The 22,191-nt window shown below is 46.7% G+C and overlaps 1 protein-coding gene across 1 annotated transcript in view; it reads left to right on the top strand.

The window, feature by feature from the left end:
- Positions 1-22,191, top strand: part of dhrsx (dehydrogenase/reductase (SDR family) X-linked) — a 94,333-nt gene that overhangs the window by 61,705 nt on the left and 10,437 nt on the right. Inside the window, 2 exon segments of the mRNA NM_001292561.1 lie at positions 6,603-6,704; positions 10,370-10,577. Coding sequence (NP_001279490.1) covers positions 6,603-6,704; positions 10,370-10,577 — 310 coding nt within the window.

Here is a 22,191-nt window from a genome sequence, read left to right as displayed (position 1 = left end):
TGGGGGCAGAATTGTGGAAAATGCTTGAACTCCCTCCTTCCCTCCCCCGACATGAAAGGTGCTTTACCTCACTATACATTGGTGTCGCGTGGCACAGAACTGCATTAAGTTGTAAACTTTTTTTAAAAAACTGGCACCCAAACAAGGAGGAGTGATTTGAGGCATTCCTGGGGTTCTGCCTCCACGATGTTAATAATAAAAAGGACTTACATTTGATACAAGCTCTTGGTTTCGGGAGGACGTCTTACAGAGCCTCACAGTGTGTAGGGTGAAGTGAGTAAAAGACTGGGTTGGATTCCAAGGCCTCAGAAAGTGACATTGCTTCTTCAAGGGCATGTCTTCCTCATTGCCCAGTCTGTTGTTTGCGTTCTAATTGTGATGCATTGGCCTCCATTAGTACCAAGATAAAGCAATTGCTCGGAATCTGAAATACTATTATCTCCCGGCCGCGACGTCTACTGTCTCCCAGTTGTGAACATATCGCAGCCATTCATCAGGGCTCTCTGCCAGTCCCTGCCATTTCTCTTCATTTTCAAAGCGTTACAGCAATGCGCCCATCCACCACCCAGCAGATGATGCAGCTATGGCAAGCTGCAGTAGGTAAATCGGTCACTCACTTCACTGTGTGGGGACATTGCTGTGCGCAGTTTGGCTGCCGTGTTCCCTTACCAATTTCCAGTCACTACACTTTGCAGTAAAATCCCATGAAGCGCTTTTCAGACGTCCTCCTGATGTGAAAGGCGCTGTATCAAATGTAATAATTATTATTTCTTTAGCTTACTTGAATCAAAATCTGTTTTAGATGCCCAATTGGAGTTTATGTGCAAAGGATGAATCGAGCGGGCTCAGGAAACAACGTGTGTGTTTGTGTGTCAGAAAGTCATTGAATGGGGCGGTATAAATCGTATAATAACTGTTGCATTTTTGATATAGCGCTTTTCACGTCGGGAGGACGTCCCAAAGCGCTTCACAGAATATACTGTAAAGTGAATTGACTGTATATTTGTGGGCGAACGCGGCAGCCAATTGCGCACAGCAATGTCCCACAAACAGTCGTAGATTGAAAATGACCAATTTATTATGGTTTTGTTTTGGAGGGATTATTATTAGGCTCTGTGTGGAGTAAGGAAACTTGCCCAAGGTTTCGCCCTCTGCGGGAATTGAACTCAGGGCTCTCGTTTGCAAAGCGAGTGCTCCAACCACTGAGCTACAGGACTCCGTATATTATATATATTGATATATTATCCAGTGTATTAGAATCCTGAGCTCATAGTCCCAATTGACACTGCCATACTCTACTGCTAGAGAGGTGGGGGGATGGGAAGAGCCCTACATTGTCGGAAGTGACATCGTTAAAAAGATTTAGGAAGAATATACAGCGTGGAAACAGGCCACTCGGCCCAACCAGTCTATTCCAATGTTTATACTCCACACAGGTCTCCCCTCATTCCTCCCTCCCTCCCTCCCACGGGATCCGTTACTGTGAAGCGCTCTGAGACGTCGTCCGGCGTGGAGGGCGCTATATAAATCCAAGTTGTTGTTGTTGTTATTCCCCTTTTCCTCATGTGAAGGTCTAGCTTCCTCTTGAATGTATCTACACTCTCTGATTCAACCACCAGTTCAAGCAGCAAGTCCTAGAATCTCATTACCCTCTGCGTGAAGTGGGTCCTCCTAATTTCTCTTTTAGATCCTAGTCACTATCCTATGCCTGTGTCTCCTGGTTACAGATTCCCCAACCAGTGTGAATGGCCTAGTTATGTTAACCTTATCAAACCCTTTTATAATTTTAAACACTTCTATTAGGTCCCCACCTTAAATGTCTCTTCTCCAGCAAAAAAAAACGGCCCAAACTCTCCAATCTATCCCGATAGCATAACCTGCCAGCTTCGGTATCATTGTAAGCCAGCATTAAGCACCCTGTGCCAGGGTGGGGCACTTTATTGAGCAGTGGGCTTTCAAGTCCATGACTCTGTTGTATAAACAATGTAACTTAACTGAGGTTGTAGCTTGTCCTGTTGCGTCCAATGATCTGACTTTGATCCTGTCATGACAGTGTGGGTTCCAGGCCAAAGGGACCTTATCAATCGACCTGTGTTCATGTGAGAACTAATGGTCTTAAATGTGAAACCTGAATGGTCTGGTCCATGGAATAATTGGTGACAGATCAGATACAAGCAAACACAGTTATGGGACTACTACAGAATGTATTGGACTGGAGTCTGTATTGGTTATGGAGAGAGGGTTTGCCACATGAGATTGATTTTTTAAATCAATGTCATTGTCCATAACACACGAACAATCTATTCCATCAAAGCCTGACATATCTGTGGTACCAGTGAATATTGGAATGGATTGGAGGTTGATTAAAACGCTGCAAGGTTCTCCCTTGAGTGCAAGATGTGTTAAAGGCACCAGGATTATGTGTGAATTGTTTTTTTTTCACGTGGTGCAGTGTGTGGCTACCACTTCTGGATAGAGGAATAAAGGAATGGTTGGATAAGGGATTGGATTGTTGGTATTGAAGGAATATCCCTTGAATATCATAAATTGTGGAGTCCTGGAGCGTATTGGTTAGAGCACTGATCGCGCAAGCGAGAGGACCTGAGTTCAATTCCTGGGCAAGGCGAAATGTTTGACAAGTTTCCTTACTCCACATGCCTCTGCTTACCTGGTCGTAACTAGGAACCCGGTTGTTAGTCGATCAGTGGATCACTTTAAAAAATAATCTCTTTGAAAAAAAATTTGCTCATTCAATCCACGACTGTTTGTGGGACACTGCTGCGCGCAATTGGCTATCGCGTTTCGCCCACAAATACACAGTCAATCCACTTAACAATATATTCTGTTGAATATACGGAAGACATCTCAAACCGTTCTCTGGAATATGTACTGTAAAGTGGTGACTGTGTATTTTGTGGATGAACACGGCAGTCAATTTGAGCCCAACACAAACAGCCATGGAGCAAGTGACCAATTTTGTGGGGCAGAACTATGGCAGATGGAGTTTAACATCACAAAGTGTGAGGAAGTACACTGTACACTGGAAGAATAGCAAGTGGGAAAAGCAACAACAACAACATCTTATAATATAATAATCCTTGCACTTGATATAGCGCCTTATCATGTCTTCGAGACGTCTCAAAGCGCTTTACGGAATATATATATTTTGTGGACGAAACGTGGCAGCCAATTGGGCATAGCAGTGATCCACTTTAGTTGTGGATTGAGTGACCAAATTTTTATTTTTTCTTCTTTTGAAGGGATTATTACCCGGAAAAATGATCCGCTAACAACCAGGTTCCTACTTACTGCTAGACATGTGGAGTAAGGAAACTTGGCCAGTGTTTGCCCTACTGGGAATCGAACCCAGGTCTTGCATGCGAGGCGAGTGCTATGAAGAAAAAGCTACTTGCAGTTATATAGTGCCTATCACGTCAGGAGAATGTCTGAAGGCACTGAACAGTTGAGGGTTTCATTAGGAGGGGTAGAGAAGCCAAGACTTCTAAACCGTTCAACTCCATAGATCACAAACATCTAGTTCGCAGGTGCAGAAAGCAGTCAATAAGGTAAATAAGATATCAGTTTTCTGATGAATCCTAGAATCCGATGGAAGGAGGCCATTCGGCCCATCGTGCCTGTGCTGGTTCTTTGAAATAGCTATCCAACGAGTCCCCAGCTAGGCTTCCTCCATAGCCTTACCAATTTTGTTTCTTTTCAAGAATAGTTATTAAAAATGCTTCAAAGTTAAGGTTGTGCTGTGCTTAAGAATTTGCCAAATTCCAGATACTGCGTAGAGTCAATCTGGAGCAAAGTACAATATGTCCCCATCCACCATGGGAGTGTTTAGTGAGATGTTTGTGATATGTATTGCAACTCATTTGAGAGGAGGGCTGATGCATTATGTGGTAAATAAATAAAGCTGCCTGCATTTATTACGGCTATTTCTGGCTCTCGCACACGCACTTGAGTCTTAACGCTGCTCGTTTCCATCAGCTTTACTGTCCAGAGCTTCGTACTACTGCATTACTTCATCAGAGTGAAAAGGAAGAAAGAATTTGCAACTTTTATGGGCTCAATATACTAAGCTGACACTTTTTGTTTGCTCTGACTTATACGGATAGAGTGTCTAAACCGGACTGAGTTCCACATATACATGCCACCCACGTGATAGGCACTATATTAATAATAATATTAATCCTTGCACTTGATGTATGTTCAAGACGTCTCAAGGCGCTTCAGAGAATATACTGTAAAGTGAATTGATTGTATGTTTTGTGGGCGAAACATAGCAGCCAATTGCGCACAACAGCGTCCCACAAACTGTCGTGAATTGAGTGACCAAATTAATATTTTTTTTAAAGAAATTTTGAAGCAGTTATTACCCCTGGAAAAGCGAACCAACAATCGACTAACAACCGGGTTCCTGCTTACTGCTGGGTAAACAGAGGTTTGTGGAGTAAGAAAACTTGCCCAATGTTTTGCCCTGCCCGGGAATCAAACCCAGGTCTCGCTTGAGAGGTGATTGCTCAAACCACTGAGCTACAGGACTCCACAAATCTCCCTATGTCTGAGATGGAATGTACACGCTCTCCCCGTAGAGATGAACAGAGATATGCGCTGCTTACCTAATTCCTTTGATTCTTAGGTGCTGAACCTGCAGAGCTTGCCATTCAGAGCACTGTCTGGGAAGCTTCCCACTGCTTGTCCAGCTTGGAGACACCTGTAGCTTAGTGGTTAGAGCATTCGCCTCGCAAGCGAGAGGACCTGGGTTTTATTCCCGGGCAGGGCGAAATGTTGGGCAAGTATCCTTACTCCACACACCTCTGTTTACCGAGCAACAACAACAACAACAAGATTCCATTTACAGAGCGCCTTTCATGTCGGGAGGACGTCCCAAGGCGCTGAGCAGTAAGTAGGAACAAGCAAATAGGTCTGACACCAGACCAGGGATTAGAAGATTTGTTTCCCCACTGAGAGTGTCTGACTCCGTTGGCATGGACTCACCACCATATTAATTAAAATTATTAATTTTAATCTGGTGTGAAGGGAGCTATATAAATGCAAGTTATTGTTGTTAATATTCCTTGAGTTTAATATAACACCTTTCATATCAGGAGCATGTCTCAAGTTCACTGTAAATTGTCACTGTTTATTTCTGTAGGAAAATAAGCTAACTTTTATAAAAATACTGGTTAGGCCTCAGCTAGAGACTGTGTTCAGTTCTAGGAAACACACTCCATTCCGGTCCCTTTGCTTCCCTCCCCCACTTCTCCGCCCCTCCTTGCCTCCTTCAAAACCCATCTTAAGACTGAAGACATCTTAAGACTTTCCTCTTTGACCGTGCCTTCAGTCATCTTCCCATCTCTTGCTCCTCCACCTCTCTTGAATCCAACCCCCAGCTCAGCTGCAAACCCTTGACCGCCAAGCACCTTGGGATGTCCTCTCAGCGTGAAGGGCGCTATACAAATAAAATTTGTTGTTGTTGTTGCGCAGTGGCAGGAATGCCCATATTGGTGCTACAGGATATAGTTGGTGTGGCAATGTCATGGCAATCAGTTACCCAGATGGTGCAGGGAGGGATTGCACAGGCAGAGAGAGATACTGTGCGTATCTCTGGGACTTCAGGCAACTTCCAGCCCCAGGTAGGAAGCCAGTTTTTCTCTGTCGAGCATATGCCAACCCACCTGTTGTCTTCAGTTATTCGAAAAAGACGTCCCAGTAGTTTGTGCAATAAACAATAGATAACACTCAATGGCAATATTCCCTGTGTTTAGCCAGCTATGACTACCCTACACGTCAGGGTTTTGGCTTGCAAGGTTAGCAGGAGGCGGTTGGGAATGATCCCAGCCTGTCCTTCAAAGTCTGTCCCTTTGGCTAGTCTGTCACCAGCAGTGCTTGATGGAATACATATAATTAACATTCATACAGCACTTTCCCATCGGGAGGATGTCTCAAAGCGCTTGAAGCAGTCTGGCGGGGCACCCGATATTAGGTAATAACACAGAAATAGGCCATACGGTTCATTGGGTCTGCAATCTGCACTTCTGTCTATGTGAAGCGTTTTGAGACATCATAAGGCGCTATATCAAATGCAAGGATTATTATTCTTATTATTATCATTATCTCCGCCTGAGCCACCTAATTGAATCCCATTCTCCTGCTCAAATCTCTTCACACCCTGGCACCTCCCTATCTCTCTGATCTGCTTACCACCCCCCCACTCCACTACCCGCTGTCTCCACTCGGCTGGCTCTGACCTCCTGCTTATCCCTCGTCCCGTCCACTCCACCATCGGTGGTCGAGCTTTCAGCCACTATGCCCCGAAGCTTTGGAACTCTCTCCCCCAATCCCTCTGCCTTGCCCCCTCTTTCCCCACTTTTAGAACATGACTGATGACCTTCCTCTTTGGCCGTGCTTACGGTCACCTCCTGTCTCCCCACCCCCCAGCTTGGAGTCTGGCTCCGCCTCTGTTAAGCGCTCCGAGACGTTACCTGGATGGAAGGGTGCTTGATAAATGCAAGTTGTTGTTGTGATCTTGTGAGGCTTGTGCTAATGAAAGTGTATCTTTTTTGTGACTGACGTGCCTTTCTCTTACGTTGCAGTGGAATGTATGGGCCTTGATCTGGCTTCTCTGCGATCCGTCAGGCAGTTTGTTCAGCGTTTCAAGGCAAAGAATCTTCCTCTTCACGTCTTGGTGAATAATGGTGAGTCACGGCAACTCCCTCACCTCCAAAACTCCTTCCCTGCACTCCCACTGCCCCAGTCCTTGCCGGGCTCTACTCTCTGTCACCCATTGGATCAATTTCAACCACCTTGCCCTCACATAACAACCTAATACCTCACTATGCCTCTGATCTTCTCCTACCCCAACCATCTGCTCATCCTCCCTCAAGCTGAGCTTTCACAACTGTGACCATAACCTCTGGAACTCTCTCTTTCTCCCCTCTGTCCTGCACCCTTCTCTATCTGTCTTTAAGACTTTTCTTAAAACCTGCCTCACCTCCCGCTTCTCCTCACCTCTCCTCACTTGGAGACCAAAAATATGTAATACATCTCAACAGATTCCACAACGCATTGAAAATTCCAATTTACTCAATGCATTTTTCACCTCCTTCACTTGGTGTCTACAATGGTAACTTCCCAGATCACACCAAGATATTAATCCTTCCACTTGATCAGTTGAGGCAGAATCACGTTTTAAGTATTATTTTACGATGAACTAAAGTATATTTTTAAAGGTAATCCTTGTGCAAATCATTCCCCGTGATGCCCAGATATGATAGAAGTGAGCATTGTGCAATTCAGAGAGGAGGAAAAATAGAATAATAATGATAATAATCCTTGGATTTGATACAGCCCCTTATCACATCTTCGAGACGTCTCAAAGCACTTCACAGAATATACTGTAAAGTGAATTGACTATTTTGTGAGCAAAACACACGGCAACCAATTGCACACAGCAGCGTCCCACGAACATCATGGATTGCCTGCCCAAATTATTATTGTTTTTTTTTCAATGGGGCTATGTTCCACTGGAGCAGACGAGACTGGAGGGAAGGGGCTTGGGTGGTAGAGATTCCCCCAGAGGATTGAGTTTAAGAGCCTCGTCCTCACCTTTGAAGCCCTCCACGGACTTGCTCCTCCCTACCTCTGTAACCTAAACTTCACCAACCTGTCCCTCCACTCGGTGGGCACTGGCCTGCTTCAAGTCCCCCACACCGCTGTTCCACTGTCAGCAGTCAGACCTTCTGCCTTTCTGGCCCCACCCTCTGGACCTGATTCCTGGAGCCCCTACACCTCGCCCCCTTCCTTGCCTCCTTCAAGGCCCGAATTTATACCTTCCTTTTCGACTGTGTCTTCAGTGATCTTCCCTCCTTCACCCTCCTCTTGCCCTCCACCACTCTCTGATCCCAACTCGGGTCCAAATCCCTGACTGTCCAGCGCCTGGGGACGTCCTCCCGACATGAAAGGCACCGTATAAATGCAATTTGTTGTTATACGGTCAAAGTTTCACCAAAGAGCGAGCGTTCGAACGTTAGACAGGGAAATAAAACTGTGCCCAAGGAAGCTGCCAAACCTCAAGCCTTCTCGATAATGAATCATCCACACTTTGCTATAATTTGCAAATAATATTTTAATACGTTAATATTTCATGCTTCTGAAGAGTATTCTGCTTGCTGTTAAATACTGAGCACCCCATTAGCCTGGCGTTAAAGGGCGATTGATTGCTCCACATCACAGAGTGCTTCATTGTGGTTTCCCTATCGCAGGTGGATTTTAAGATGTGTAATCACAGGCAGCCATGGGCTGAGGCACTATTGATGGTAAAGCAGTTAACAGCAAAGGTTGTGTTCACCATTCCTTAGACAATAGGGCCATAAAATTCAAGGCTGCGGAGAATTGAGGAGAGGTCATTAACTGAATGTTAATTTGGCCGCTGCCCTTTATGAACTGCGGACAATCAGGTGGAGTGCTGAGGGCTGCATCCTTAGTGGCGCTGTCTTTGGGAAGAGATGTTCAAGTGAAGTTTCACAGGATTTATCATAAAGTTTAGTGACTGTGTATTCTGATAATAAGCTTTGCATTTGATATAGCTCCTTATCATGTCGTTGAGAAGTCTTGAGATGTCGTTGAGATGCTTCACAGAATATCCTGTAAAGAATATATAGCAATAGTGTCCCACAAACAGCTATGGACAGAGTGACTACATTATTTTTTTGAAGGGACATTACCCCTGGAAAGCAATCCTCCAATCGACTGTAAAGTGAATTGAGTATATTTTGTGGGCGAAACACATCAGACAAGTGTCCCACAAACAGTCGTGGATTGAGTGACCCAATTTTTTTTAAAAAGGGATTATCCCCGGAAAGTGATCAACCAATCGACTAACAACCAGGTTCCTACATACTGCTGGTAAGCAGGCGTGTGGAGTAATGAAACTTACCTCAGGGTTTGCCCTGCCTGGGAATTGAATCCAGGTCCTCTTGCTTGTGAGGTAAGTACTCTAACCACTACACCACAGGACTTCACCTGTGTAGGAGATAGGACAGCACTCCCTCAACACTGCATTGAAGTGACATCTTAGACTATGAGTTCAAAGTCCCAATTTGGGGCTTGAACCCAGACCCTTCTGACTCAGAGGCGAGAACACTACCAACTGAACCAGGTTGAGATCTGCAGTTCCGACCAACTCCCTTAATTCAGTCCGAACATCAGACCACTGATCTGTGAGAATATACTCCACTCAACAGCTACTGTAATGATGAGAGATGTTACAGTATTGCTTGTGTTTCTGGTATAAGCTCCTTGTGAAGTGCGGGCAGGAATGTGCTACGGAATTTAATTTACAGTTGAGCAATTGAAAGGAATTGTCGGTTAATTTGCTTTGCTCTTTAAGAAGCACCAGAGGACTCGCAGGCAGATAGTTTGATTCATTACCCAACGGCCTTGTTAATTCAACGTCACACGTAATGAGATTATGGTCTCTGTACACAAGATGCAGCACCACAGGTACGTTGCCACGGGTAATAATCCTCTAATGAAATATAAGAGCGACAGCCTGGCTCAGTCGGTAGCGCTCTCCCCTCTGAGTCAGAAGGTTGTGGGTTCAAGCCCCCAAGTCAACGCTTTTAGCTCCCGGTCTCAGTTGACACTCCACTGCAGTGTTGGAAGAGCACTTCTTTGTTGGAGTTTGGATGAGATGTTAAACTGAGGTCCCATCAGCCAGTTCAGGTGGATGCTACAGAACACTGTTCAACCAAGAGAAGGGAGCTCAGTATTTACAGAACTCATCTAGCAAGCGAGAGATCTGGGTTCGATTCCCGGCAGGACAAAACTTTGGACAAGGTTCCTTACACCACAAGCCTCTGTTTACCTAGTAGAGTAAGTAGGAACTCGGTTGTTAGTCTTGACAGATTGCTTTCTGGGGATAATAATTCCTCCAAATTTCTTTTTAATAAAATAATAATTTTGCCAGGACACCCAGGAGAAACGCCCTTCTCTTAATAATGATCCTTGTGTTTGACATAGTGCCTTATCAACATGGCAGTCAATTGCGAACAGTGTTCCACAAACAGTTGTGGATTGAGTAACCAAATTATTATTGCTTCATTTTTTTTTGAAGGGATTATTACCCTTAGAAAAGTGATCCACCAATCAACGAACAACCGGGTCCCTACTTACTGCTGGTAAACAGGCGTGTCAAGTAAGGAAACTTGCCCAAAGTTTCGCCCTGCCCGGGAATCGAACACAGGTCCTCTCGCTTGCGAGGCGAATGCTCTAACCACTGAGCTACAGGACCAGTCCTGCTTGTAGTTTACTCAAATGATCAAATTACGTTATATAAATCTAAATTGTATTTAAATTTCAGCGGCTGTGATGCTGGTACCTCAGAGCAGTACAGAGGATGGCTTTGAAGAGCACTTTGGTGTGAACTACCTTGGGCACTTTCTGTTGACGTATCTGCTGCTGGACATACTCAGGCAGTCTGGCAAGGAGGACTGCAACGCTCGAGTTGTCACTCTCTCTTCCACCACACATTACGTCGGGGAGCTCAATCTGAACGACTTGCAGAGCAGGTGAGAAGTGTAGTGACTGTGATCTCCAGGCTCCGCACACCCATCATCTCCATCGACAGAGATTTACAAAGACTGTACAACGTGAAAAAAGGTCACTCGGCCCAACTAGTTTATACCAGTGTTATACTCCACACCAGTCTCCCCCCATTCCTCACTCCCTCCCACATTCTTCTATTCCCCTCTCCCTCATGTGAAGGTCCAGCTTCCTCTTGATTGTATCTACACTCTCTGATTCAATAACCACTTCAGGCAGCGAGTTCTACAATCTCACTACCCTCTGTGTGAAGTGGTTCCTCCTAAATTATCTTGTAGATCCTATTCCCTATCTTGTACTGTGCCTCTTGGTTACATATTCCCAACCAGTGGGAACAGCCTATTATGATCCCGTTTATACTTTTAAATACAGTGGAAACCGCTTTAGCCGGACCCTGGTTAACCTCGGACCACGAGTAACTGGACAAAACTCCTGGCCCCGAATCATTTGTATTTGTGTTTTTAATATGCCTGTTAATTCAGACAACAATCTGGTTAATCCGGACAGAATGTCGGGTTTGTTGCCGCTGTGTGTACCCACTCTGTGTCTCGAGCGGCTCCAGGATGGAGATGGGAGGAGTCAAATTGCAATTGATTGACAGCAGACTCCAGCCCATTCACATGCGGCTCCGGGGCTAACACAGTAAAGGGGCGGAGGAACGGAGAAGGGGAAGGAACCACAGAGGGAATGGGAGGAGTCAAATCGTGATTGATTGACAAGCCTGGAGCTGCTCATGATTGGGTGGAGGGCCCAACCATTCACAAGTGGCTCCAGGCTGTCAGTCACCAGGGAGCCTCCGCTAATTGGTCCCCTTCCCCTATATTGGGAATGGCAATGGGGGAGAGGAGGCATCACCTCTCCTCTGCTGGGCGGGCAGGGAAGAGGTAAGGTAACTTTGGTTAGCTAGGACGCCACTTAAGCCGGACAAAACATCTGGCCCTGATGTGGTTTCCACTGTATCTCTCTATTCTGTCCCCTCTTAAGTGTCTCCTTCTGAGCGAAAAAACCTGTCCAGTCTCACCTGACAGCAGTAACCTGCCAGCCCTGGTATCATCCTCATAGTCTGCGCTGAACTCTTTCCATCACTTCTATGTCCTGACCAAAAGACTGGACAGAAAGTTTGAAAAGCAGGACTAAACTTTGTATAAGGGGTTGATTGGAGGTTGCTGTGTGTCACATTGTGTTATGATGAAGGCTGTTCAAAGTGCTTGTGACAGCCGTTTCAGGGCAGGAACAAGGCAAAATAGCCGGGACTCATCTCAGATATTTAGCAGAGAGGGTTGATGAGCACAAGGGTCTGTTGCTGCGAGCCAGATCTGTGGCTAATCATGTGTCAGCCTGGCTCAGTTGGTAGCACTCTGAGGCAGAAGGTTGGTGTCCACTGGTTTGTTGGAAATACCGTTCTTTGGATGAGACGTTGATCCGAGGCCCTGTCTGTGCCTGTTTCTGAGAAGGTTAAAGATCCTGTGGCACTACTCGACAAGAGAAGGGAATCTTTTCCTCCCCCACCATCTCCAGTTAATATCAATCATTCACTTCATGGCTGTTTGTAGGACATTGTAGGACTGTGTGCAAATTGGCTACAAAAATACATGGTCACTACACTTTGCAGCAAAATCTGTGGAGCACTTAGAGACGTCATTGTGACATGAAAGGCACTATAACAATAATAATCCTTGTATTTCATATAGTGCCTCATCATGTTGTTGAGATGCCTCAAAGGTCTTGACAGAAAATACTTTAAAGTGAATTGACTGTATATTTTGTGGGTGAAACGCAGCAGCCAATTAGAGTACAGTCATGGATTGAGTGACCAAAATATTTTTTTTAAGGGATTTTTGCGATCCACCAATCAACTAACAAACAGGTTCCAGCCAGGTAAACAGGCGTGTGGAGTAAGGAATTGGCCAACGTTTCGCCCTGCCTGGCATCGAACCCAAGTCCTCTTGCTTGTGAGGCGAATGCTCTAACCTCTACACTACAGGACTCCAGTAAATTCACACCGTCCGGTGTGAGGGGCGCTATATAAATACAAGTTGCAAATATATAATGCAAAAATATAAATGCAAAATGCACATAATAATAATAATAAACCTCGCATTTATTAGAGTGATCGTCAGGATGTCTCAGGATGACCTGCACCTCGCAGGTCCTCTCGCGTGCGAGGCGAGCGCTCTAACCAATACCCTACAGGGCTCCACAATGCAAGTATCATAACTTATATCATAGATTGCAAGTATGAATCGATTAACCCTATCGCTGCAGGAAGCGAAAGGAAAGGCATTGATTTAATAATTAAACTGTCTGCTTTGTTCGAATCACTGAGTCACAACGCTGAATGGAAGAGCGCTTTCCGTAGCAGTTAGAGCACTTGCCTCATAAGCGAGAGGACCTGGGTTCGATTCCCTGGCAGGGCGGAACGTTAGGTAAGTTTCCTTACTCCACACGCGCTTGTTAATCGATTGTTGGATCGCTTTTCCGGGGGTAATAATTCCTTCAAAAAAGTAATAATAATAATAAATTGGTCACTTCAATCCATGATGTTTATGGGACACTGCTGCACAAAATGCACAGTCAATCACTTCAAAGTGTATCCTGTGAAGCGTTTTGCGTCGTCTCAACGATTTAATTAGGAGCTATATCAAGTGCAAGTATTATTAATATTATTAAAGCCACAGAGTAAGACCAGCCAAGCGGAGATAACACAGCCTCCCCCGAGCTGTTGTTTTGTAGGCAACTCGTTTGATGCAGTGACAAACATTGGCTGACAGACAGACGGGCAGAGCTGGTGATGGCTTCCTGCTGGCTTTCTTCCAACGAAAACCCATTGTCAGAGAGAAGTTGGCTTCAGGGAACAGAGCTGATCCAATTTGATTGGAACCCATCCCTCATCTGCCAGGTGTCCAGTATAATACTACACTGTCCTGATCTTCAGACATTGAAAAGGTTTGAGAAGATAAATGATGAGGAATTGTTTCTGCTGGTGGTTGGTTCAGGGACATGGGGCCATTGTATTAGATTGTAATATACTGTAATTATAATCTTCACACATCAGGACATGGAATAAGATCATCTGAGATGATGCTCCAATGCAGGACTGGGGGGGTGTTGCACTGTTGGAGTTTCCGTCCTTAGGATGAGATGTTAAACCGAGGTCCCGTCTGTCTGTTCAGGTGGATGTTAAAGATCTCCCGCAGCGCTATTTGAAAATAGAAGAGAGTTTTTCTCTCCCGGTGTCCTGGGCAACAATCCTTCAGATAACAATTGGTCACTCACTCCATCCCTGCATTCCTCTGCACCCCCCGACCTCTCTGACCTCCTCTCTCCTCAAAACAGTACCCATTCCCTTCGTTCCTCCGGGTCTGGCCTCCTCCGAGTCCTCCGCTCCTCCCTCGGTGGCCGTGCCTTCAGCCACTATGCCCCGAGGCTCTGGAACTGCCTTCCTCACTGCCTTTGTCTCACTCCCTCCCTTCCCATTTTCAGGTCTCTGCTGAAGACCTTTCTTTTCGACATCACCTTTTCCCCACCCCCTGGCTCCCCCCACCTCCCCCTGGCAGCTCCCTCCCCCTGCCTCCCCCCCTCGGCACCCCCCGGCTCCCCCCTCCCCCTGGCTCCCCCCCCTCCCCTGGCCCCCCCTCCCCCTGGCCCCCCCTCCCCTTGGCTCCCCCCCTGGCTCCCCCCCTCCCCCTGGCTCCCCTCCCCCTCCCCCTGGCTCCCCTCCCCCTCCCCCTGGCTCCCCCCCCCTCCCCCTGGCTCAGTCCCGGGATCCATTACTGTAAAGCTTTGAGACGCCGTCCAGCGTGGAGGGCAATATATAAATCCAAGTTGTTGTTGTTGTTTTTGTTGTGAGACACTACTGTGCACAACTGGCTATCGCATTTCACCAACAAAATATACAGTCACTCCACTTTACAGTATATTCTGTGAAATGCTTTGAGACGTCTCGATGTGAGAACTGCTATGTCAAATGCAACTATTATTATATTAATATTCCTTGCATTTGACGTAGTGCCTTTCACGTTAGGAAGAAATCCTAATGGACTTCACAGCATTTAGGATTTACTGTGAAGCGTAGTGACTGTGTATTTTGTAAGCAAATACAGCAAGCAATTTGCACCCAACAATGTCCCACAAATAGCCATGAAGCGATCAACCGTTTATTTTTCTCTGGGGGGTTTTTGGCCAGGACTTTGGGGGAGAAACTCCCTTCTCTTTTCGAATAGGATCTTTAACGTTCTCCTGAACAGGCCGACGAGACCTCAGTTTATTTTTATATGTCTCATTTGAAGGACGGCACCTCTGACAATGCAAAGCTCCCCCCAGGGCTGCATTGGAGTGTCAGCCTAGACTGCGTTGGTTCAAAGTCCCGATGTGGTGGATAGAACCCACGATCTTGTGATGTGGAAGCGAGAGTGCTACCAATTCAGCCAGGCTGACAACTCGGAGATTGAAAGGGGAAGTTAAGGACAAAGGATATTTATTTCAGAGGATTTATTAAAATATGAAATTATTGTGTTCAGGGGTAGCTGTTGGAATAAAGCCAACTGGGGAGAATTTAATCTGCTGTCTGAAGGGAGCAATGGGAATTTAATATTTTTTTTGGCCCAAAACGTTGTTTATTTTTATTCGAATCACTGATCACCATCCTGTGCCAGGAATTGAAAGCAAGTGCGCTCCACGTAAAGCACCGCAGCCTGGAATTAAAGCAAAATCCTTGCATTTCGTACAGCATCATTCATTCACAATCAGGAGGAGGTCTCCAAGCTGTAAAGTGCAGTGACTGTTTGGTTTTGTGGGCGAAACGCGGCAGCCAATCTGTGCACAGCAAGGTTGTGGAGTCCTGTAGCTTAGTGGTTGGAGCCCTCGCCTCACAAGCAAGAGGACCTTGGTTCGATTCCCGGGCGGAGAGAAACGTTGGCCAAGTTTCCTTATTCCATAGACCTCTCCCTGCTGAGCAGTAAGTTAGGAATCCAGCTGTTAGTCGATTGGCAGATCGCTTTCTGGGAGTAATAATCGCTTCACAAATAATAATTATAATAATTTGGTCACTTAATCCACGGCTGTTTGTGGGACGCTGCTGTGCGCAATTGCCTGCCATGTTTCACTCACAAAATATCTAGTCAATTCACTTTACAGTGTATTCTGTGAAGCGCTTTGAGACGTCTCAACGACATGTTAAGGCGCTGTATCAAATGCGAGGATTATTATTGTATTATTATAGCAATGTCCCACAAGCAGCCATGGAGTGAATGGTCAATTTTATCTGGGGGGATTGTGGACCAGGATACGGGGGGAGAGGGAAACTCCCTTCTCTTTTCCAATAGCACCGCAGGATCTTTAACATCCACCTAAACAGGCACAGGTGGGACTTCCGTTTAATGTCTCATCTGAGGGGCTGCACCTCCAACGATATAGCTGTCCTCCAGCACTGCACTGGAGAGACTGTCTGCCGAGTCAATGTGGGCTCAAAGTCCTCGATCTGAGTCAGAGGCGAGAGTTCTAACAACTGAGCTAAAGGCTGATAATCTGGTTATAATAAGAGTCCTGTAGCTCAGTGGTTAGAGCACTCGCTTTGCAAGCGAGAGACCTGAGTTCAATTCCAGGCAGAGGGCGAAACCTTGGGCAAGTTTCCTTACTCCACACAGAGCCTAATAATAATCCCTCCAAAACCAAACAATAATAAATTGGTCATTTTCAATCTACAACTGTTTGTGGGACATTGCTGTGCGCAATTGGCTGCCGCGTTCGCCCACAAATATACAGTCAATTCACTTTTCAGTATATTCTGTGAAGCGCTTTGGGACGTCCTCCCGACGTGAAAAGCGCTATATCAAATGCAAGGATTATTATTATTATTATTAATAATTTGGGAGGACGTCCCAAAGCGCTTCACAGAACACATTGTAAAGTGAATTGACTGTATATTTTGTGGGCGAAACACGGCAGCCAATTGCGCACAGCAATGTCCCACAAACAGTCGTGGATTGAGTGACCACATTATTTATTTATTTATCTAAAATAAGTAAATAAAATGTTATAGAACAGCGGCTAATTTTAATAGGGTGGGGTGGGGGCGCCGTGAAATATGTGGCCAGAAAATTGAGGACACGGACTAGAGGTCTTAAAAGGGAATGTAAATAGATGTTAATTACTTTATACAACTATAGCTGCCGACATAGGGGTTGGAGTGGCCCCGGGAGGAAGATTGCTTCACGAAATTGAAGAGGGTATCAGGTAGCCATCTGGTGTGGACAATAATTACATGGCCTAAGACAGAGTAAGATGTTATTATTGTCACTGTGTCAGTCTTTAGTTATTCATGGTCTATAGAGAGTTTTTGACAGTATTTCATTATCGACAGTGGAATTATAATGATAATCCTTGAATTTAATATAGCACCTTACCATGACGTTGAGACGTCTTAAAATGCTTCACAGAATATATTGTAAAGTGGATTGACTATAAATTTTGTGGGTGAAACACAGCAGCCAATTATGCACAGCAGCGTCCCACAAACAGTCAAGGATTGAGTGACCAAATTATTGTTATTTTTGTAGGGATTATTACCCCGGAAAGTGACTAACCACTGGGTTCTTACTTACTGCCAGGTAAACAGAAGCATGTGGGATAAGGAAACTTGCCTAATATTTTGCCTCTGCCCGGGAATCGAACCTCGATTCCTCCCGCTTGCGAGGCGAGTGCAGGTTCATCCAGATAAACATTGGGAGTCAGGGGTCTGTTGCTGACACCAATGCCATAAGGAGCTTAACTATCCCCAACCCCACTCCCCAATTCCAGCACAGCTTTCTTTGCCAAAACAGAGACCCGAGTTGAAGCCTTTTAAAATGCTCACTGAGCAGACGGCCTGCGATTCAAGTGGAGTAAATTCAGAAGAAATCTGCGGAAACACTAGTTCAGTGAGTAAGTATTAAGCGTGTGGGACAGGCTTCCCAGAGAGACAGACGGTGGCAACAGAAAGTGTTGATTCTTTCAAGAACAGTTAGATTTCTGTTAGGAACTAATCCCTCGGGATATAGTATATTATGGAGCCGGCAGCTCAGTGGTCAGAGCGCTTGTCTTGCGTGAGGACCTGGGTTTGATTCCCGGGCAGGCGAAACGTTGGGCAGTTTTCCTAATTCACGCGCCTCTGTTTACCACCAGTAACTGGAAACCCGGTTGTTAGTCGATCGGTGGATCGCTTTCTGGGGGTAATAATCCCTTGGAAAGAATTTCGAAAAATAATTATAATTTGGTCACTCAATCCACGACTGTTTGTGGGACGCTGCAGTGCACAATTGGCTGCCACGTTTCGCCCACAAAATATACAGTCACTACGCTTTAAAGTGTATTCTGTGAATTCTGAGACGTGTAAATAAGTGATAAGGCACTGTATCAAATGCAACGATTATTATTATTATAGTTTGGGACACGACATGTGCAAGCGATTGCCTGGAAGGTGAAGTGGATGGATTTTGGTCTTCTTTGGCCTGGCAAATTCTTATGTTGTGAGCATTTAGATGTTGATTGCAGAGCGCGCTGTTGTGGGTGTTTAAGGGCACTGTGGGACACTGAGGTCTCTTGAGCAGAGGCGCCAGATTGGAACACTTAGGAGGAAATATATTTTAGGCATAAATAGAGAAAGCACAGCAGAGTCCTGCAGGGCTGTGAGAGAGTTCCTTATTGATACCCTTGAGTACAGGTTGCAATGATCCGTGATTTAATATCCAGCAAAATGGACCTTTCTAAGCTTCTTAAGTACTGTTTACAGTTGTTCAGTGTGGCTAGCTGTGCTGTCTGGGGGATTCTAATAGTAATTGAACAAAGACACACAGCATGGCTTTCCAATGCTCCCTCCAATTACCTTTCTCGTCTTTAAGTAAGCAATGCTCTGGTGTCAGCCTGGCTCAGGCAGTAGGTAGCGCTCTCGCCTCTTGAGTCAGAAGGTTGTGGGTTTGAGCCCCCACGTCAGGACTTTGAGCTCACATAGTCCAGGCTGAGATGTTAAACGTAGTGAGGTCCTGCCCGGTGGACGTTTAAAGTCCTGCGTTGAAGAGCGATGGGAGCTTCTCCCAGTGTCCTGGCTGAAACCCTCGTCCACGCCTTCGTCACTTCCCGGTTGGACTTTTCCAACGCCCTCCTCGCTGGTCTCCCCAGCTCCACCGCACACAAAATTCAACTGATTCAAAACTCTGCCGCCCGGATACTCACCCCCACGAAACTCCGTCCTCCCATCACCCCAGTCCTCGCCAGGCTCCACTGGCTCACAATCACTGAACTGATCCATTTCAAGATCCTGTCACTCGTTTTTAAATCCCTTCTTGCCCTCCCACCTCCCTCCCTCCCTCTCTCACCTGCTCTCCCCCGCACTCCACACCGCTGCCCCCGCTCGGCTGGCTCCAGCCTCCTGTTTGCCCCTCGTCCCCTCCGCTCCCCCATCGGTGGCCGTGCCTTCAGCCACTGCGCCCCGAAACTCTGGAACTCTCTCCCTCAAACCCTCCGCCTTCCCCCTCCCTCCCCACCTTCAAATCCCACCTAAAGACCTTCCTTTTTGATGGTGTTTACGGTCACCTCTCCCCTCCCTCTTCCCCCGGCTCGGGATCAAACTCCGCCACTGTCAAGCGCTCCGGGACACTACCTCACGTGATGGGCGCTGTGTAAATGCAAGTTGTTGTTGTGGTAAACAGCTCTGTGTGTGTGTGTCTCTCTCGGACACTGATTTTCTATCTCGTTCTGTGCGGGTGTGTGTGTATGTTCGCGCGTGCCTTTGTGTGTGTGTGTGCATTGCGTGCGTGTGTTTATATGTATGCGTGTGCTTATGTGTGTGCGTGTGTTTATGTGTATGCGTGTGTTTATGTGTGTGTCGTACAGTGACTCCCAACTTGCGTTCATAACAGGGTCTTTAATGTAGGGTAACAGGTTGTAGCCTTTCACAACGATGTACTGGAGAGGGAGCAGGGAGGGTGGGAGAGGAGGGAGGTGACCCTGGGCAGGTCAGAGAGGTATGTTTTCAGGAGACTTTTAACGACAGATAGAAAGGAGGCTGGTGCTTATCTCCACGCGAGCCTCCTAACCCAGTCCCGCTGTCCAGCTGTCTCTCTGCACCCTTTAACATTGCTCTTATTCAAACAACTGCTTAAAAAAAGTCGGTCATTCACTCCGTGGCTGTTTATACGATATCGCTGCACTTAAATTGGCTGCCACATTCACCTACAAAATACACATTACAGTGAGGCGCTTTGAGACAATCCTGCCCTCCACTATAATGAATGCAAAGCTTATAGTTATTATCAATTGCTACTTGCAATATAGTGGAGTTCTGTACCGTATTGGTTAGACCACTCGCCTCGCACGCGAGAGGCCCTGGGTTCGATCCCTGGGCAGGGCGAAACCTTAGGCAAGTTTTTTTTTTACTCCTCACACCACACGCCGAGCAGTAAGTGGGAACCTGGTTGTTAGTCGATTGGTGGATCGCTTTTACTCATCCCTTTTTTTTAAAAAAAGGGGACTCAATCCACAACTGTTTGTGGGACACTTGTCTGATGCGTTTCGCCCACAAAATATAGTCTGAGAGTATATTGTGTTTAAGCGCTTCGAGCCGTCTCAACTACCTGATAGGGCGCTATATCAAATGCAAGGATTATTATGAATTTGACTCCCACAAGCCCGTTCCCCAAATTGCTGCCAAGCAATTCATTGTTAGGCTACCAGTCGCATCATTTAATCCCTGGGTTTTTATTGTTCTTTGTTTCAATGAAGTGAAAGAGACAGTGGAGAGAGAAAACGTTTTGTGTTTGCAGAACGCTGTTATTTATTCCTCCTTATCGCTCCCTTCCCCTCCCACTCTCCCTCTCTCCCCGATCAATCGACAGTGCAGTTGAAATGATTTCAGGACGGCTATTGTCACACGGATTTAGATTGTAAGGACCTAGGAAAGCAAAACAAAGTCACCTTGTCCCGAAGTTTTGCAGTTAAAAACCTTTTGAGATTTCCAGGGCGACATGAAAAGCGAAGACAGGCAATTATCTGCAGCCTCTACTCAGTGAAATTGGGAGATGTGCCACCAATACGTTGGAAGCTCAAAGCTGACATCAGGTGTGAAGGGAATTGAGAATCTAGAGAGTGGATGATGCTATCTGTCCTTCGCTAGAAAGAAACAAGGCCATACAAATAACAATAATTGAATTTAGTTTAAAGGGTAATAATCCCTCAGAAGAAAATGCGGTCACTCAATCCATGACTGTTTGTGGGACGCTGCTGTGCGTAATTGGCTACCGCATTTCGCCCACAAAATATACAGTCAATTCACTTATAATACAATATATTCTGTGAAGCATTTTGAGACGTCTCAACTATGTGATAAGGGGCTATACACACACACACACAACACAAGATTCCATTTATAAAGCGCCTTTCACGTCAGGAGGACGTCCCAAGGCGCTGCACAGTTGGGTTATGACCCGAGCAGGGAGAAATGGTCAGGGTGAGGGGAGGGATGGAGGAGCGAGGAGGGGGAAATGGTCAGGGTGAGGGGAGGGAAGGGAGGGAGCGAGGAGTGGGGAAATGGTCAGGGTGAGGGGAGGGAGGGAGCGAGGAGGGGGTAGAGAGTCGAGAGGGGAGCTGAAGGCTCGGTCAAAGAGAAAGGTTTTGAGACCGGCCTTGAAGGAGGAGAGGGAGGAAGCGGCGAAGGCACTGGGGGATAGAGTTCCAGAGCCTTGGGGCTGAGAGGCTGAAGGCCCGACCACCGATGGTAGGGCGGTTGGGGCGGGGGACGTGGAGCAGACCGGAGCCGGAGGAACGGAGGGTACGGGCAGGTAGGTAGGGGATAGTAGGTTGGAGAGGTAGGAGGGAGCAAGGCCGTGAATGGCCTTGTAGGTGAGGATGAGGATCTTGAAATCAATCCTCTGGGGGATGGGGAGCCAGTGGAGGCGAGCGAGGGTGGGAGTGATGTGGTCGCGGTGTCTGGTGCGGGACAGTACACGAGCTGCAGAGTTCTGAATGACCTGCAGTGTGGAGGGAGGTGGCGGGAAGGCCGGCGAGGAGAGAGTTCCCATAGTCCAGCCTTGAGGTGACAAAGGCGTGGACCAGGGTTTCAGCAGCGTGAGGGGTGAGGTAGTGCCGTAGTCTGGCGATGTTCCAGAGGTGATGGAAGGCGGTGCCAGTTGTGGTGCGGATGTGAGGGAGAAAGGACAGCTCAGGGTCGAACAAAACGCCGAGGTTCCTGACTGGCTTTGAGAGGTGGAGAGTGCAGCCTTGGATGCTGATGGTGTCAGCGCCTGAGGTGCGGAGGCGCTGACGTGAGCCAATCAGGAGGGCCTCGGTTTTTCGCACGTTGAGCTGAAGAAAGTTGTCTCTCGTCCAGGACTCGATGTCGGACAGACAGCTGTCAGGACATCGGTGGTCGTGGAGTTGAGAGTAGAGGAGGAAAGGTAGAGTTGGGTGTCATCCGCATACATGTGGGAGTTAACTCCATATCTGCGGATGATGTCACCACAGGGGGAGCATATAGAGGGTGAAGAGGAGGGGACCGAGGACAGAGCCCTGAGGGACACCACATGAGACAGTGCGGGGGGTGGAGGAGAA

The sequence above is a fragment of the Callorhinchus milii genome, unplaced genomic scaffold (assembly GCF_018977255.1).
Source record: "Callorhinchus milii isolate IMCB2004 unplaced genomic scaffold, IMCB_Cmil_1.0 Scaffold4, whole genome shotgun sequence".
Lineage (NCBI taxonomy): Eukaryota > Metazoa > Chordata > Chondrichthyes > Chimaeriformes > Callorhinchidae > Callorhinchus > Callorhinchus milii.
Note: the sequence above shows the minus strand (reverse complement) of the source record. Positions and strands in the feature narration are given on the sequence as shown.